We start from the raw sequence: 20,464 nt of genomic DNA on the forward strand, positions 1-20,464 counted from the left end.
GCTCTAGAGCAAGTAACCTTCCCCATAGAGGAAGGGACTTACCTCACCTATGAATAGCAGGAAGCCCAAGTTCATGCTGTGTACAGATCACTCCACAAAACAAGCCACGTTCCTTGCAGCTCTTTGAAACATCTACTTCCAAAATTTCTTTTCTACAAGGTGTTTCTTTGTGTTAACTAACTGAATATTCTAGGTGACAAGCAAAACCAATGAAGTAACAAACTGTCTTTAAATATTTCAGTTAGTGTATGATATAGAAACACTTAAATCTGGATTTGAGTTTTTGATGGGGTTTTTTGTTTTGGTTTGGGTTTTGGGTTTTTTGGGCATGGGAGGTTGATAGTTTGTAAGAGCATGGATTTGGCAATACGTTTCTTTCAAATTTCAATACTTAGACTTGATGACAAAAAAAAAAAAGGTTGCTTTGAAGATAACCTGTCTAGAATCAGATGAATAAGAATTCAAGAAATAAAGTCAATGAATGAGGATAGTACTGCAAAAATTCACAGGCAAATTCCTGAGGACAGTGGTAATAATTGGAAATTGTGATGAATATTCTTTTCACATTGTCAATAAGTTAGCACACATACTAGCACACACACTTCTAACAGATCACAAATGCACATAGCAAGATCTCTGTTTCACCATACTTAGTCTGTATACAGTTCTATTTAGAGTCCAGGCAGTTTTCTTCTTTAAAATGCAGGCAGAGGAACTTGAGTGATGTAACTTAAGAACACATCAAAACCTGTCCCTATACTCAACCCAGAAATGCTCACAGCAGCTGAAGCATGCAGTGTGAAATAAAGCTGGTTAAGAAAAAACAAGGGAATTGGTTAGGGAATAGGGGCTTCTTGGCATTCCTTTAAACTATTTCCTGTTCACCCTTGTGGAGTGTAATATAACCCTAAGAAAATATATCTGACCTCACTCCTTTCAGCTGCATTAAAAAGGTTTTAAAAGCAATTTAAATATCAGATTGCACATTCATAAACAACTGAAAAGAAAGAGGTTATACATATTATTGCCTTCATCTTCCACTAAGACAAGTTAGGGGAGTTTTTCTTGGTTTTGTTATTTTTTTTAATTTAATGAGAACTTTTGATTTTCCCTGGGAGACGAGGTCAACAGACTAGGGCACTTCCTGTCTGCAGCAATGTCGTGTGCTTATGCAGACATGAGTCTTCTGACAAAGAACTGATTTATTGCAAAGAGGGGGTCATTACAATCATGGCATACAACAAGATCACATTCTTTCCTACTTGTTTTGCTTAATCACTATGGATTACTCAAACATACTTGAAAAGAAGATGCATTTCAGCTGTGTGTGAAAACTGACAATCCATCCAAAATCACACACACACACACTGAAAGCAGGAGGGGACATGTTCTAGGTCAGAGCATAATCATGCATTGACAAAACCTGTGTGTAATCCTACAGCTGAACTACTAAAATGTGAAAGATGTGATCCCACAAAGTCCTCAGCACCCTGTCACCATAAACATAGGTCTCAACTTCTCAGAAAAGATCATTAAAGGAGACTATCATCAGGGGCATTTACAACTTCTATATTTAAAGTCACCCCTCTGAATCTTACTAATGGAACCCTCATGCAGTTCTACTACACACATTTGGGACAAACAAGTGCTCTGCAAAGCAGGTCTGATCTCCAGCAGTGTGCAAACTAAATACCAACAGATTTTAAATGGGGGAGGCTCAAGAGACAGAGTTTGGTTTTTCTTGGTCACCACAGCTGACACACCAAAGTCAGAAAAGTCTGGTGAAACCCAAGCTATCTAGAACTCCAAAAGTTAGTCTGGGTACAGTAGAAGCTGCTTGTCTTTCCTTAAAGGGAATTTACACAGTCCATATGTTTGCAAAGTATTTGAGCACTGCAGAATTACTATTCTATCCACAACAATTGCCCCACGGAAATATTTTTCCACACCTCTCCCTTATTTTTAAAGTATGAAAGTAGGATAATAAGCCCCTGCACAAGGCTGCAAAAAATCACATTGAAAGATTGATTTGGGGTTGATTGATTGAGGGGTTGAGCCTTTTTTCCAATCTCCTGACCTTTCCTTCCTTTACTGCATTGCATTGGCAGTTCTCATGATTTTCAACTAGCAGCTTAAATACATTCCAATGGCAAGATTTGCAATGTCCATTCCTCCCCCGCCATGAGATTATACTAAGTTTGTTTACAGCCACCTTCAGTATCTGTACCACATACAAGGTTGTTTTTCTTATGTCAAAGGACGTAATTTTCTAATTGTGTTTGCCTTGTGTACAGAGCTGAAACAATCCTACTTTCATAAAACTGAAGATCCTGAGCACTGCTAAAGTAATTTACAGGCCAGTGGAGGTGGGAGGAAGTGAACCAAATATCAGAAAGACTATCAGTGTTTAAAACAGAAACATAAATTTAAGAAAACTAAAATTCTGCCCCAGCCACAGTTATTAAAACTATGGGAGCTACCCAGGAGACGAAAATGAGTGGAAGAATTGCTACTGCCAGAGAGCAGGAAGACATTTGTCGTTAAGTAATATTTATGCACAATTTCTAGATAGCAGGCTTTTTTCTTGTTAGCTTACAGACTGATACAATCACAGTCACCACTGCAGCAAACAGGTATCTTAGCATTTCAAGAATAAACAATAAAGTTACTTGATCTTCATCTAAAAGTATCATGATAGTTTGGGTTTGGAAGTGGCAGGAAGCATATTATAAATCTAAAACCCAGGCATGGAAACTCCCTTTTATGGAGTTCCAGGGTATAATAATTACATTCTTATGCTAGCAGGAGAAACACGCTGAAAATGACAAGTACATTTCAGCTAGAAGTTAATTTGCTAAACTGTCCTTCCTGGTCTCTGAAGAACACTTACTTCATGTTCTTCAATTTTGCATCAGAAATTCTCAAATTGGACTGGGCGCCCTCCCTTCAACACTGCACGGCTAAATGACAGAGACACTGTGGATTTTACAGGGTGAAACAGCAGCCATAGCTGCTCATTTGCCCAAAACTATGCAAAGACGCAGTGAATGAGAAGAGTTTGGACACAAACTTCTACGGCCAGAGGAGTGTCCATGCTCCCCAAACTAGCCTAAATTAAAAGAAGAAAATAACAAAGAAGCTTTGGAGTTTACCACCGCATGTGTAATGACCGAGCAAGCATCACACATAACAATGAGAAAAAAACATACCATGTATTATCCCAAAATCCCAAGCATTTCAACAAAAAACAGTGGCCACCCTTCAACAGAAGTAACTTATTTTCCCCACATTTTCCCCACACACTGCTCATACTTGTCCCATCCCATTCACTATATCACAGTTTAGAAAACAATATAAATTAAGATAATTTTCTTTTCCTTAAATCATCCTCTAAGGAAAGCAAAATTACTCACAAACATAAAATACCCACAGCCTACATCTGACCTTATGCGTCTTACCATCTTCTGAGCAAATGGAGATAGCTGCAGTGCATCACCACTGGAAACTTTCAAGACCTTTTTGCTGTGACATTAATCTGAGCTAATGTTCCTCACAAACACATGGAAACACAACCTTCCTCTTGAGTGCACAACATGGTAAATAACCAGCACAGCAATCCAGCTGAAGCGAGACCTGGCTTGCACACAAGGAACCTACACTACGAGAAACAAAACCAAAACACACTGAGCAACTCCAAGTTTACAAGCAAACAACATATGCATTAAGAAGTGGTATTCACTACTGGAAAAAAAAATGCTGCCCAACACGAAGCCTAGGGCAGCTTCTTGCTGTGCAGCACTTCACATGCACAGCCCTATGTGCAACATCAGGGCTGCAGGAATGCATACCTCCTGCCTGCTGCATTTATCACACTTTGACACAGGACTGGAGACAAATCCAGAGCTGTGAGACAAATCCAGCAAAATTAGACAGCAACAGGCTGTTTGTACCAAGTGGGACAGGAATAAAATTGGGTGGTCAAAATGAAATCTACAAGAATCCCATCCTTAAATATGCTGTTACACAGTAACATGCCAGTAACACCTCCAAGACAGTTTGAACTTGTAGTCTTTCTCAACAATGTAAGGCACAAGCCCATGGTATACTGCCCAGGTTCCCTTAGCCACAGTGAAGGAATTAAAGAAAAGGGTCCTGCTTCTTCCCCTGATAAGCACAGAGAAATAATCAATAATGTGTCATCAACACATGGCCTCTCCCAAAGTCCTGCTCTCTCAACTGGAGACACATGGCTCTGATGGATTGTCTGTGGATAACGAATCGGCTGGGTGGCCACATCCAGGAAGCAGTCATTAATGTCTCCATGTCCAAATGGGGATCAGTGATGAGTGGTTTCCCTCAGAGGTCTGTACTGGGACCAGTACTGCACAGCGTCTCCATTTGTGACACAGACAGTGTGATCCAGGGCACTCTCAGCAAATTTACAGATGACACCATACCAAGAGGTGTGTTTGACTGGTGCCATCCAGGGGGACCCAGACAAGCTCAAGAAACAGGTCTGTGGGAGCCTCATGAGGTGAAGAAGGCCAAATGCTGGTGCTGCACCTGGGTCAGGGTAATCCCCAGTATCAGCCCAGGCTGGGTATGAGCAGCCCCAGAGCAGCCCTGCCCAGGAGGGCTTGGGGGTGCTGTGGGTGAGAGGCTGCACATGCCCCGGCCATGGCACTGCCAGCCCAGAGAGCCAAACGTGTCCTGGGCTGCATCCAGAGCCCCGTGGGCAGCAGGGCAGGGAGGGGATTCTGCCCCTCTGCTCTGCTCTGCTGAGACCCACCTGGAGCACTGCATCCAGAGCTGGGCTCCCAGCACAGCAGGGACAGGGACCTGCTGGAGATCAAAGGACTGGAGCACCTCTCCTTTGAGGACAAGCTGAGAGAGATGGGGTTGCCAAACCTGGAGAAGAGAAGGCTCCAGAATAGTTTACTTTAAGTGGCCTTTTCATACTTTAAGGCAGCCAGTAAAGAACAATGGGGAAGGACTTTTGCTCCAGACCTGTGGCAACAAGGCAAAGGACAGTGGGTTTAAATCAAAAGAGGGTAGACTGAAACTAGATGTAGTGGGTTGCCATTGCTTCTGTCAAACAGAGTCACATCATGCCATAAGTAATCATCCCCCAAAGAAAAAAAAGCTGGAGGAAAGGAACAAAAACGCAACCTCCTCTAGACCCCAAAAAGAAGCCACTGTTTGATAACCTGCCAATCTCAGCATCTTCAATATCCAAGTGTATTTTAATGCTACACTGAGGGGAAATCCGTCCCTCACTGGAGCCGGCCATGTGCATCCATGGAGCCAGCATTTTGGTTTTCATTCTTGATTCAATGCTCTTTCAAGCAGACTGAAGTCTTTCTTCTGACTTCAAAGGGCCCTGTTTCGGGCTCTGGATAACCAGACAGGTTACCCAAGTTGGCAATATTCCTCCACCACACACAGCAAAGAAGCAAAGATGAAAGAGGAGAGATATGCACCCATGAACTGAGCCACACAGCTATGTCAGGCACATATATATGCATTGGCAACCACACCATTTGCAAAGTTATTAAAATACCTTTGCTCCTATCATTGCAATCAAGTCAATGCAAGTGTTCTGGACAGTCAGCTGTGTATTTAATCTGAGACACTCACATGAAGCATATCTGGGGAATGAGAGTCCTCAGACAGGAGTAAATTTAGCCATACAGAAGTAAATTTAGCCAGTTTCAGATTATGTTTTGCTAATTATACAATGCCACCTCTCAAAATCCAAACAGTAGAAAGTAGCAGTAGTGTCACATGGAATAAGAGCACTACTTAAAGAGTTTTCTACCTCAAGATACTTCAAGGTCAACTATGGAATCCACATAACAACCTAAATACTGGAAGAGATAGCACCTGCAGTAACAATAAATATGGATTTAAACTGTGAATCTAAGAAACTAAGACATCCTGAAGCTGCAGTTAAAAGACATTCCACTATGATGGCTTTTGCGAGCTCAGTGCTAACAGTACTTTTAAAAGCTTAAGCCTGTAGCTTTGTCCAGATCATTTAGGTCTTGAAATAGGCAAAATAGTTTTTCAGACGTCAGAACAACTACACAAGTCCAGACTTCCCATTTCCAGGGAAGAACGGCCACTGACACAGTGATCCTTCTCTATGCTTTAGCTTCACAGATATTCAGAGCATGTATGAGCTGTATATCCAGCATACCTCATATGTGACAATGTGCAAGGAAGCAAAAAAGGATTTGACATGTCCCTAATTCTGGATATTTTCCTGGACTACACACAATCAGAACAGCTTCTTGAAGAATAGCACTAGAACGCATTTCTGGAATAAGGTATTTAACACACCTCTTTCAGTCTGACTCTCTCCTTAGCATTTGTTCTCTTCTTGTATCTCTCACACTCTACCAAAATACAAGCACAGAATGAAAAGGCTCAAATCTCCACTAAAATAAAGAGTATAGGTGTTATATTCCCTAGACAATATTACAGCAGATATTCACCGCAAACTGTCTTCACTAACAACAAAAGACAAAACAAAAGCCTTCAAACATAAAAACTGGGCCATTCCTTAAAATCCTCTCTTTCACATGAGTTTTAACAGACAACTTCACATCAGATCAGGCACGAGCAGTGCCAAAAAGGAAGAGGGGATATAGTGTACCACAGTAAGGACACACAGACTGCTCATTTATAATTTCAAAATTTATTTTACTTTACATTTAAATCTTACAAAAGATAAACAAATAAATGAAAAAATTACAAATGCTTTTTTTCCAACTTTTCCAAAGTTGGAAGGCCTCTGAACTTTTGTGCTCTCCTTAAAGGGACATAAAAGAAATGTTTCTACACAAAAAGATTCCTTTCTTGTTACCAATAGATTCAAAAATACTAGTTTTCTCCAGTTTGTATATGCCAATTTGCCTTTCTTCTTCCTACTCATTCCCATTTCATAATCCTGTTTAAGGAAATAACCATGTGTTTATTCAAAGTAAACTAACTCCAACCCAGGTTTGTCTACTGTAATTCCAAACACCATAGCACAGTTCTCATTTAACCAATTCCCTCTCCTTTCTGACTCAAACGTTTGGAGATGCTGCAGGTGGTTTACAGAATATCTGCAAGTTATTTAGCCTTAAACACTTCTCATACTTTCCCATCCAGAGACAGATGATCAACAGGCAACCCACATCAGCCCAGTTGTTTCTTCTCCCAGAACAGCTACCAAAATAGCAACTCTGAGCCTTCCAACTGTCCCTCCTTTCTTCTCCCTTTCAGACCTTTTTGCATCCTTTCTGTTTTCCCACACCCTTATTTGTCAGTCTTCACTTGTCTTCTCCATTACATTTTCTTTTCACTATTAAAAGAGATGCTACATAACTTTTGGGTTGATATTGGCCCCCTCACAGAGGGCTACTGCACACCAGAATTATAGTTCACCTGAACAAAATTATTTTACATCTACTCTGAGGATGCTTCTATTGTGAATAATAAAGAAAATACACTACCTGATGGCAAGAGGTTCACCCTGAACTGACTGGAACCATCAGCAGGTCTTACTCTAATATACTCAGAACATGTTTCATTTCTTTCCTGGACAAAGCAGAGCAAGCTGAGTAGAGCACAGAGTATGCTCAGAACTGGAGGCATGAAGACAAATAGCAGAACATGGGGTGAAAGGTAAAACTCTTGACTCCTGCCAGAGGGAGGGAGAATCAGGAACCACAGCACCTGTTTCAAGAGGGAAAGAAGGTTCAATTTCCCATTCCCAAGAAGAACTGGTTGATGGCAATCTGTATGCTCCAGAGATCAACCTGCCAACACACCCTGTATAGTGGAATCAGAGATTACTACTGAAGAACACCATAAACTGAGCAAAAGCTACAGACATGATGATGTGCTTCAGCCTGATTCAATCCAACACACAATAAAAGCAGGATACTGAAATAAAAGCAAGCTTCAGTAGTTCATTTTCTAAATAATTGTGCACAATGGTCAAACAATACTGCCATTTCATTTTTTTTTTTTTTTTTGACAGAGAACTTGGTATGTGGTGGTCTTCTGTCACAATTACCCTGAAAGAAAGTATCTATGTACAAAGCAGATACTGCAAATTTGAATCCCATGCTACTTTTTAGGTTAATTGTAGCTTTCAATGGCCAGAGCAATTTAAGGGCTGTTTGCAAGAGATCCTGCTTTATTACTTTTCAAGTTGCCCCACCCAAGTTTTGTTCTCCCACACATTCAGCCCGGAACACACAAGAACACGGATTTTAATTGTATCCCAGCAATCTTTCCATTACAAACCCTCAAGTAGGTTAGCTTTTTATACTTCAGAAACTGCTAAATGTAACTCACTACTTCAAACATTTGGCACTAAAAAAATGCCAATACTTAATTAGCATAGTGTCTAGATTAAGACTAAGATTCTATACTACAACATACCTAACTGCTTCATCATTTTGAGATTTATGGAACAATGACTACAACAAAGGCCAAAAAGCAGAAATTTTCATTAGAACTGCAAACTTCTCAACACCCATGTAATAGTACAACATACAGGCACTTCCAGAAATACCAGAAGTTAAAGCTGGTAAGTAGCATTGGGGAATCCCAGCTTGTCTCGGCTCTGCTTCTGACATTAGTTACCTTTTTTGGTGAACTGCAGAGTCAATTTTCAATGTTGAAGACACTCTACTATTTTAATTATTCAGTATTGATAGTATTTGGAAACAAATCCCAATTCTAATCTTCTTGTTCATTCGACAAGATAGCAATTAGAAGAACACTGGTCTCTGTCAAATTGCAGTATGTGTTTTTCAGATGATCTTCGATACTTACAGAAAAGGGTCCTAAAGCTTTTCAGTTTTTGCCTACAGGCTTCAGACAGTGAAAACAATCCAACAATGAGAGCCTTCACACAATATGCCTTTTCTGGAGTAACCAAGAACATGGTTAAAAGCCAGTCTACCTGAACAAACCACTTACACACTTACATTATCCTAGTATCAAGAGCTAGATACTTAAATATGTGTAGGTGCCTGAAAATGTTGACGAGAACCTCTTCATATTTAAGAAGCAGGCAAAACATGTTGAGACAGGCTTAATCTTCACACATTTGAAAATTCACTTTGCCACTGTTTAAGGTTCTAGATGCTTTTGAAGTCAGGCCACAAACTGACTAGTTACTACAGAAAACACTACAATCTCAAATATTAGAGGCTTAATAAGACATCAGTAGCTATATTTTTAATTGTAATTTTTCAAAATCTGCTTTTCTAAGCAGAAACTATGAAGAACTTAGGTCTTACTGGGCAGAGACATTCATTCTCCGCTGTGTGAATAAACTATGGACTGTATATAAACAAATTCAGCTCTGAAGTGATAGCTCCTGGTATTACTATAGCAACTTTTTCAAGTATTACATGTGATAGCCTCTAGCAACAATTAAAATGGCCATCCTTTTAGGTGGTCAGCTTTTATGTGTTTAATGGTAGGTTTTGAGTTTGATAATGAGAAGCAAGAGATGAGGAGAGTAGAAAAAATACAGCTTCTCAGACAGAAGAGACTTGCTGCTTTGTCAAGACATGACTGCGGTTTCTGTTGTCTACACATTCTTTAAGTGTGCACAACCACTGCTTAGCTTCCAGTCTTGGCATTTGCTCCCACCCAGGCACCCTGTTCACAGATTCCCAGTCTACAAGCATCCTCCTGTGACTACACATCATGCTTTGACAATAGTCATTTGTGACAGAGCGATAAATCTCATTCCTTCTCTCCAAACACACGTGTTCACATGGCAACAGTCACCCCCAGGAAGGATTTCACAGCGATTAAGTGTGTCAAGGACAAAGGATTCTCCAGTTAATGGGGCTGGCTTCACACACAGTAAATCAGGTGAAATACAGGGATACAGCAAAACCATGAAGTGAGGAGTCTCTCTTCATTTAAGAGTCATACTGTCATCTCTCAGCTGTGGACTATATCAATCCTGCTAAATATTTAAATTAGCAGCCTTATTTACTTGTGCATTCATGCAACTCCTGTGCTGGCATGCCCACCCTTGTGCTTTTTGCACCAGTATTCTCAGGGTGTGATCTGACAATGGAACTAAACCAAGCAACAACCAGAGAGAATTATGACCTGCTGTTCCTCCTACTTCCACCATTCCTCCCAAGGCTGACCCTACAGTAACACAGAGCAGAGAGTTACCCATCTGACACTCACCCCACAAAGTATTTTTCCATCACTTCTTGTCCTTGAACTGGCTCGCTGCAGGGTCAGATACCGTCAAAATGAGAAGAGCAGATGTGGAAATAGAGGGAGCAAGGCCATTTCTTTCACAGGTATCAAGACTGGCATGTTTTGAGCACCAAAGCAATGCCTTCTGGCAGGGACACCAAGAAATATACATGAATATCAGCAGTTGAACTCATTTTTAATTCAGCCACTTCAGGAAAGCCTAGAGAGCTTCAATACATCAGAAATTTCCTTCGTGGTCATCATTCCTGTACAGAGTTTTGTTATCAGACCTACTGCTGGAGAATTGTATGTAATTCCTGTTTCTCATGCACATCTTGAAGACTTACCTCCTACTCTTCCTACTCCTTATTTTTTAATGCTAACAATGACAGAGGTATTCTTCCTTACCCTAAGACATCTTCAGTTCTAAAACACAATACATTAAAGATTTCTTTTAGAGAGCAATGAGAAAAATACTCAGTCCACCACTTCTGACTTTACCCTCATCCCCAATCCAAGAGCAGTTATCACATCTTATAAATTGAGACCAAATACAACCAATTCCCATTAAAAAGACATCCTTTTTCTCCCCCTCAAAATCTGTAACTAAAAGCAGCTTCTGGAAACTGAAGAGAATTTTCCTTGCTTATCTTGCACAAAATATAGGACAGATCCAGTTGGTTGCCTTGAATTATGCCCTTAAGGCTTGGCTTCAAAACAGAGGAAACCAGACTGTCATGGATTTAGACTGTTGTGCTCTAAGAGATGCATATCTAAATTTTAGGTATCTGAAAAATCCTTTGCGGTCAACCTTGTCTCCAGCCAGTAGACAGCAGTAGTATCAAAACAGCAATTACGTTCAGACTGCCCTTGATTTTGGGGAGAGGCATACACAAGCTATCAGGGCTAGATAAGTGAGGAATAAGTGAACCAGCGCAATTTATGACAGTGGCTGAACCCCTACAGCAAGGTCTGGTTCCATCACACATGTCACTTAGCCTTTGCTCTAGAGCAGCAGCCCAGCCAAGCAGCATAAAAGTGTGAATGAAGTCATCCTAACACATGGGCACACCTAACTTCCAAGTGTGTTCATCTATTAGCCAGCAGACCGCTCTCATTACCCAAGCAGATGCCTATTAAAAGTTTTAGTGGTGTGGGTGAACTCAAAATAGCAATTGCTGCTGCTCACTGCAATAGGAGCAACAAAATCTGACCATGGAACTAGCAGTTCTAAACTGAAAGGCAAGTTCAGTGAGACGGGATATCAGAGACTTGTGATTTTATTTTTATTTGTTGTGAAGTGGCACAAGACACTGTGCCACTGGCTGATTCATTCTGGCAACCAGCAAAATCAAATACTGCTTAAGTAGTGAAAAGTGTTTCCCTCTGCACCCAAAATTAGAAGATTTCTGGAATATTCTAGATATTCTAGAAAGCAAAGGTTGGTTTACATATTCAGCTTGCTTATAGAGGGAGTCTTTTAAGAAATACCTCTTGCTAAACTGAAGGAGTGAAGCATCCACCAGTGCTGCTGCAAGGACACCAATTCAGCAGCTGCACCAAATGCTAACCCACAGCTCAAAATTCCTTCTTAGAAGTAGCCAGCACATCTGCAGTCACACCATAACAGTAACTCTACCTTCTGCCACTGATGTGCACTGCAAGCTGGCTAAAGACACATTACTCTAATGGTGTGCTGTGAGACCATCTTTACATCAAAACACCCACTCAGTGCACTGTGTAACTTTACTCCTGAACATCAAAACTTCTTAAGACACTCCATTTTCACACCTAAGCATCTTCATCCAACATGGCTTCCCCAGGACCCCATGCAAATCTGGCGATGACAAACAATACATCACCTCTTTCAAAAGGGCACAAAAAATTAGGATGAAGAATGAAACACTACATTATCCACAGATCATGAGTATTTGTTAAAAATTCCACACAATATCTGGAAAGTCAAACACAAACCCACCTATTTCACAGACTTCTTACTAGTGACACAGAAACCTGGGATGAGTAGTAGGACAAGAACAGGACTAGACTGCAGCAGTTCCACTGCTCCACGGGAAGTATTGTTTACTATACAATAGTAAACAATACTTCAAAGTTTGTAAGCAATACTTCCTTAGTATTGCATACATACATTAGTAAGTAATACTTCAAATAGTCAAAGTTTGGGTATCCATCAATACTTCTACAACAACCAAGATTATGTGCAGCCTAATGTCTCTCTAAATGCTGTTCTGGAGATTCTCCTGAGAACCTCCCCATTTATGTCCTCCTTCCCCACCACTCAAGCCTCAAATCCACCCCTCCTGTCACACTAGAACTGATAAACCACAGCTGCCCTAATTGCTCAGCTGGTTCCTGTATTCTTGCTGACAAAGAAACCCTGCCACAGACTGGGGAGACATTATGTTAAGTGCTCAAACACCACACTGATAAGAACGGTATTAGGTTTAGACAGAAATATGATTGGGTAGTAAAGTCCTTACGAGGCTTAACCCTAAACCTGGAACAAAGTTCCAATCTAGGCACCAGCACAATCTAACAGAAATTCTGCAGACCCCACAGACGTGCATGATTCAGCTATGGGGACCAAGGCAGTAAAACACTGCTAATTTGCATAACATATAATAGCTCTACAAATAGAAACAGCCTACTCCATACTGTACTCAGATGTTGCCTTTGTGCTTTCTTCTCTGTAATTCATTAACCTACAAGCTTATCAAGGTGGGAGTGAAGAACTTGTTTCCAGCATGAAAACCAGCAGTCAAACATAGCAGAAGTACTTACGTCACTCTTCCTGAACTTTGCTTTTAAGCTCTTCATGCTGATCACATTCAACCTTCCAAACCTTTGAGGAGCTTTTTATTCTTCTTCAATATCTAAACAAAAAAGAAAGAAAGTAAGATTCCAACTTGATACCATTCAGCTCACTGGCAGGCAAGTCACAACTGCATTTGCATACCCCTATCAGTCTTTGAGGATTTAGCCCTCAAGCTCTAAAAAAGATTAACAGCCACTTAAGGGAACCTTTCTAACTGTTTCTCTAAACTTAGAACTAAGCCTAAATCTGACCACTGAACAACAGAACAAACGTTCACCAAAAACTAAGTTGTGTATCATGTTATATTAACTACATCTCCACATAATTAGATCAGCAACACGTTCATAAAAGAGCAGATTCCTCTGACCACTGCCTATTTTAATATTATCACCAGGAGAACCATTTGTAAAAACGGATTGTGCAAAATCATAATTAGGCATGCAAAGTCATTCATTTAAACTCCACCATCCTACCACCATGGGTCTGCACTGGGTAGCAGAAATATCACCATTATCCTATGCACAAGTACAGCCACTAACCAAACTCTAAATCGTACTTCAGCCTTGCAGGACACATACTAGGACAGCTCAACACAACACAGCAGACAGAATCGCCTGAGCAAGACAGAGGTTATTGCTGGAAGAATTGTTTTGGATTCTTCCCCATAAGGGGGGAACTGTATGTGGGTTTTTAAGAGCCATAGCTGCTTGAAATTTGGCAGTGCATTATCAGAGTTGTGCTCCCCCTTCCTCCCTTCCACATGAAGGAAAGAAGCAGTTGAACAAATATAAAAAAACTAACCTAACAGACAAGCTGCAAACTCTCACAGAGGAAAGTGGGTGTCTAGAGCAAGTTTTCTACAGAAAGCTTCAATGATACCACACGTTGCCAATCCAACATAATGGTGAAAGCACATTAAAGCAGCATGGCAATATGCTTTTTTCCTAGAGCACAGCAGAAAATCATAATGAAAGAGCAACATCTGGATTGGCAAACACACCTAGATAAAAATGTTCTACATTTCTAGTTTTACGGTACGCTTGCTGAAATAGTTAGTTGCTTTCATCTACAAGTTTTAGCTGCTATACAAATTCTTTCTGAAGGAACAGTTTAAAGTTAAGGATGTTCAGCTGTATAAACTTCCTCTCTCCACCCTAGAAAAAAAAGTAGAAAAAGTTTTACAAGTCTAGTCAGATAAATAAATAACTGAAATAGGGACTGAAGCATAAATTCAAATAGGTCATGCAGGGTCACTATGTTTTACATCACTCTTCAGAAACAGTAGATTACAGCTTGACAACAAAGTGAGATTCAGCTGTTTCATAAAAGTACATCTCATTATTAAAGGCAAGTTGCTACGTTCTACATGATGACTCTATCATGAGTTTTAAAAGTCCAATTGCACAGCACACTGTTAGTAGAATATATATGCATTTGAATGCTTCCACAAAATACAGCCCTAACAACCATTCAGGAATAGCAATCAGTGCTAAGTAAACATATTATTTAGTTGAACCCCATATTTATCTGACAGTGATTTAAGACAAATTCAAAAGTCAAGTACATTCTTAAAAAAAAAAAAAAAAACAACAAAAAAACCCCCAAACAAACAAACAAAAAAATCCCTTGCACTAAATACACACAAACACAATTCCCACAAGCTACACCTCTCCAGTAGGTAGCAGTAGGTAATCTGGATGGCTAATTAAGCAAGTGGTTAAAAAATCATTAAATTGAATTAAATTACTCTAATTAAGCAGCCATTTTCAAGTCATGTCAGATCCCTGACTGCATCCAGGTATACGAACAAGGTGCTTCATTCAAAATTCTTGCATTTAATTACAAGAAGAATGGGTTTGTGTCATTTTGTTTCATTCTTTAGCAGACAAAAACAAAAAGGAAAATAGATTTTGCAGAACCTTTTCACTCCCTGACCTAGGTGAAAATTTCTTAGCTTTTTCCTGGGTGAAAGGAGTATTTGTAAAATACTAAAAAAAAAAAAAAAAAAAAAAAGAAAAAAAAAAAACTGAACAATGAAAAAGAAGGATTTATTTCAGACTGCTGTGAGAGAAGCATACCACTTTGTTTCTGCTACACCTACTCAAACTTTTGAGAAAGTTTTAAATTACAGCTGTCATAACCTGCATTGGAAAGGAGCCTGAACCTCAGCAAGAGCCCAGTGACCTCCTAAACCAACATCAAGGATGATGAGAACTGCAAATGTTAGGATACAGGCAAGACAAATTCCATTACACACCTGGCTTTCCTTACATACTACACCAGCAATAAAAACCCAAATCAAACCAAATCAAATAACCCCCAAATTTTATGAAAAAAAGGAACAATGTAAAGAAACTTTAAAGATGTGAAACATTATACAATATCCCTCAAAACCCAGAACTTAACAGGACTTTGTATTTTATAACTTAAATATACTTTGACTAAAAAAAGTAATCTGTTTAATTGGACTGGTTAATGAAGTATAAATAAATCCCATGCATGGGGAATTGAAAACAAGACATCTTTCCTCACACACAGATTGCCAAATAATTGTCTACTGTAGGCTGTCTTTCCCCTTCCCACTCCCTCAGCATTTTTGGCTCCTATGGACAAAAGATTTATTATAGCTCCCAAGGAAGACAAAGTGCTTAACTAAAAGGCTGTGGGAGAGATGAAAACTCCTTGTAGGTACACGGAGCAGCTGCAAAGCTGGACCCTCTTCTCTAAGGAACCTGTAGGAGAGTCTAATTAACAAGTTTTGCAAGCACTCCTAATACATTACTCTCCCTCTTGTGAGAAAGGAAAAAGCACATTTTATATACTGAATGTGAAACTTAAATCCTCAGCATAATTAAAAAAGCATGCTCAAGCACACAAAAACAGCATTCCCAAGCTTAGTGTGCTTTTCACATCTGTATTTTTTCCATACCATGTAGTTAAATACAAACATTAAGATTACAGTTTGTGCATCATAATGCCCATAACCTTCAACTGTAGAGATAAAAATGCATGAAGTGGTGAGGGCTGTCTTTTCTTGTCACTGTTTAAAGGAGGAAGTCCCCTATCAAAGGGTGCAATTATTGGAATTGATGCAAAAGGAGGTCAGCATTCTGATTCGGTGGAGCTTTATGACAACTGTTCATTTGCCAGAGGGGGGATAAAGGAAGTGCCATTAAAATTACTCTCCTGTTTTACAAGATAGGAAGTGACTACTAGAAATTCACCAGGGAGCATCAAGACACTTCAAAACTATATTTCTGCAATGAATCACAGGTATTTACAAGAAGCAATCTCTACTAATAGTGGCATTTCTCTGCTTTCAGAACAAATGTGGTAATAAATACTGAGCACTGTCATTTTATAGCTACAGCAAGTTAGCTGCAGACAAGTGCTTAACTCCAGGGATTCTCAACAGCTAATGCTGATCACGTGCTTTTAACCATTAGCTCCAAAATTAAATATCTAGTTCTCTATCTCATCTTCCTTTAGCTTAATGTCAAGAAACAGCCCTGAGGAATACAAGCCACAAAAAACATCTTTAGGTAGGCGGTAAACCTATCTAGCTAGAACAAGAGACAATGAAGTGGTGGCAATCTTTGGCCTCAATAATTTCATTGCAACTGTGTTTTAATACACAATACAATATTTAGGTTTAAATGTAGGAAACAGATTAGGATAATCTTCCCCGCTGATTTATAGTGAGATTTGTGCAAACCACAGTAAACAACAATACTGACATTTTTTTCCCTTTCATTAAATTGCATTAAAATCAGAGCAAGGCTTTTCAAACAATGTTACAATTAACTCCTTGAGGAGGCCAAAATCCAGTAATGCAGTAAGGAAAAGACTTAGCTTCCCTAAGCAACACTGGAAGTTTACAGTAAAGCCTTATATTATGCACTGTGTTCATGCTAATGAGTGACTCCTCACTGATAAGTGCTGAATTCAATTAATTTAGGTCTCAAAAATCTTACACCTCTTTCAGAACACCCTGAGAAGCCTCCATCTCACACAGAGCTCTTCTGCAGTAAAGCATGACTAATGTTTCAACTAATTTCCCCTTCCCCTCCCAGAACCACTCCAAAAAAACTTTTTCAACCTTGAAAGGTTACAGGGAAGATTTACAGACTCTAGGCAAGATCTGGCAACACACGTGAAGGTGTGGGGGAAATGAAAAAAGAGTCTGGAGTGTGGAAGAGTTCTCCTGCTGCTACACACTTACATCCTCTTTTGTGTGACTACACCTACTCTCACAGGGAAAATAAGGGGCCTCAGAAGCATCTTCCCCCAAAGCACACCATCATTTACCCTCTGGATGATCACTTTCTAAACCACAAGCCCAGCTCTGACCCAGAAGCACAGCCTAGCAGCAGCCAGCACTGCAAAGCAGCCAGAGGCATCAACACTAATGCATCCCTTCAGCTGACCACCTTCAGTATCCAACTTCACAAATGCTTCACATCCCTGAGCTTCCCTGACCTACACAACATCAAGAATGTACTCCAACCCAAGCTGCTCTTTAACACGGCCAAAGTCACAGTACTGCCTGGAGGCATTAGCCATTGCTCAGCCTCTTTGGCTGCTCCACCATAAATGCTCAAACCCACTCTGTCCTAAAAAACAATAATCCACCCAACACTCCACCTTCCCTGACTACTTCCTATTTCCATCCAGCTGAGCATATTCTTCCATTTCTCAGGCCAAATCAGAGAAGCATGTATGATGTGACCAAAAGCTAGAGGAACACTTCCCCGCTCTTTATCAGCACAACTCAGTTTTTCCATCTGGAGTAACCCGCCGCACTCCTATCATAGGAAAAGTCAAATGGAACAGAATTTTATAAACTCAGCGTTACCTATAAAGACAAATAATTCTTGGCTTCATTAATCTACTATTACTTACTAATGAAAACGCACTGAAAAATGCACTGAGAAGCCCAAGCACTACACAAGAGTGGGAGTGATTTATATACAGTTAATCCCACTCTAAACAGAATCCAACATCAGAGATAGCAAGGGCCTTGGGTAACCTAGTGCATTCCCTCTATCTGCTCACAAATCACTGGCAAGGATGTGCTGAACTGTACAAATTTAAGCATCTGAGCCCAGAAGTTAGAGCACCATAGATGACGCAACACTAATCTACAGCTAATCTACTCCTCTCTCCAGGACATTTGTATCAACTCTTTACTCTTACACTTCCTTTGATACTCAGAATTTGCAAATGTTGAATTTTCTTTTAATGGAATCAGCTGAAGCAGTACCAGCCTCTGAGGATGCCATACAGACAATATAAACCCAGGCAAAATGGTCAATCTGGGGATATGTGCAGTTTGTTTAAACAGTGTACTAAAATGCAGCTCTAGACAGCCAGAAGAAAGCTAGCACCAACAAGGCCTTACACATGATGAACAGGAGCAGGTTAGAGAAAATCAAAATGTGACATTGCCCTGATTTGTTTGCTTGGTATATCAGACAGGACTCTGGGCAAATTCTAACTCAAATTAAGTCCAGGTAAATTTGTCGTTCACTCCTTGCACATGATTTTGTTCCAGTCCCCTCCCCTTCTTTTGTCTGGAAGTGTCTATCAGCACACACCCAGGCACAACAAAAGAGACAAGACCTGTTGCATGAACTAGGACATACTGATGCTCCTTCTCTGCCTTCAATTTTCCTGTCCCTAAAACAAACACACACACACCCTTGCATGGTCCTTAATTTTGAGACCATCATCTTTAGTTTGATCATACATAAGACATGGTGGAGACCTGAAGACTTTTCTACATTCAGTATCCAGCTCAACTGGATGAGATTGGAAATAAAGAATCTGGCTACAATTAGCAATAGAGAAAAATGCCTTAGAGTCCCACTTCTGAAATGTCAGTTCTTAAATCAGAAACCCACATGGATAACAACAGCTAGTACTTGTTTATACTTCCTAGTATTCTGTTATCAGCCATTCAACTTGATGTTCTTCAGAATCATCAAACACAACAAGCTGTACAGTTGCAACATGAAATCTATGAAGAGATATATCCATGACTTTATGGATTAATACTCTGAAACAGCCTGAGGCAGAGCAGTCACCTATTAGGGGTGAAATTAGAAAGACAGGAATATCAAAGCAATTTACCTAAAACACTTGACAAGCCCCACTCCCATAAACACCTTGAAAGGGTATCCTATTGGAACCTGCTTTAATCTAGAAATACCTTCAGAGACTGTGCTAATAACACAGCTCCCCTTCTCAGCTACCAAGTCCTTGGGTAAATAGGACTATTTACCCTTCAGCTGATGAAAACTGAGCAGCTTTTTTAACATCATTCAAAAATTTAGAGCTTCATGTGGTTTCAATCTTCAATAAAAAGGACTAAAAATTCAGATCTTTTCTATTCTAGAAGACTCTCAGTGCTATGAACTAGCAGGACCTCAGCAAGATTACCACCTACATTTGGTAAATGATATTTGTGGAATGGTATCTATGCTGCCATTCAATGAGATCTGGACAGGCTAGAAAGCTGGGCAGAGAGGAACCTCATGAAGTTAATAAAGGTAAGCGTGAGGTGCTGCAGCTCAGGCACCAGCACAGGTTAGGGGTTAGGCTGCTGAAATCCAGCTCTGTCCAGAAGGACCTGGAGTCCTGGTGGACAAGTTAAACGTGGGCCAGCAGTATGTCCTTGTGGCCAAGAAGTCCAATTGTATTTTGGGGTGCTTTGGGAATAGTGTGGACCACACCGAAGGAGGTTCTTCTGCTCTTCTCTGGTGAGGCCATATCTGGAGTGCTGTGTCCAACTCCAGGCTCCCTAGCTCAAGAAAGGCAAGGAACTTCTGCAGAGGGTCCAGCGGAGGGACACAGAGGGTTAGGGAACTGGAGCATCTCCCTCACGAGGACAGGCTGAGAAAGCTCAGTTTGTCTGGCCTGGAGAAGAGATGATTGAGAGGGGATCTTATCAATGCTTACAACTATTTTAAAGATGTGTGTCAGGAGGATGGGGTCAGACACTTTTCAAGCATGCCCAGTGACTGGACAAGGGGCAACAAGCATAAACAGAAACATGTGACATTCCATCTGAATATGAGGAAGAACTTTTTACTTTGAGGGTGACAGCACTAGAACAGGCTGCCCAGTGAGGTTGTGGAATCTCCTTTCTGAAAATATTCAGAACTTTCCTGAACACTCTTGTGCAACCTGCTCTAGATGAACCTGCCTTGGCAGAGGGGCTGGATTAGATGAGCACAGAAGCTCCTTCAAACCTCAGCCACAGAAGCTCCTTCAAACCTCAACCATTCTGTGATCTTAATGATAATCAAGTGATTTTTTTTTCCAATTTTATTCAGGTTTTTGAAATTTATATTCAATAGCAGCAGTACTAGGTGCTGTATAAATATTGAA

At 40.3% G+C, this 20,464-nt stretch overlaps 1 protein-coding gene across 5 annotated transcripts in view; it reads right to left on the minus strand.

Moving 5' to 3' along the window:
• Positions 1-20,464, minus strand: part of RAI14 (retinoic acid induced 14) — an 85,897-nt gene that overhangs the window by 62,218 nt on the left and 3,215 nt on the right. For 3 of the 5 annotated variants that reach the window (XM_041419343.1, XM_041419308.1, XM_041419317.1), the window contains exon 2: positions 13,039-13,130. In XM_041419343.1, the coding sequence (XP_041275277.1) occupies positions 13,039-13,074 (36 nt within the window). In that variant the 5' untranslated portion in view covers positions 13,075-13,130. Of the gene's footprint in view, positions 1-13,038; positions 13,131-14,072; positions 14,227-20,464 lie in introns of all 5 variants that reach the window. The other 2 variants (XM_041419335.1, XM_041419326.1) reach the window with 1 other exon arrangement.

This window comes from Onychostruthus taczanowskii, unplaced genomic scaffold (genome assembly GCF_017590055.1).
Source record: "Onychostruthus taczanowskii isolate IOZ18803 unplaced genomic scaffold, ASM1759005v1 scaffold108, whole genome shotgun sequence".
In the NCBI taxonomy this organism is placed as follows: domain Eukaryota; kingdom Metazoa; phylum Chordata; class Aves; order Passeriformes; family Passeridae; genus Onychostruthus; species Onychostruthus taczanowskii.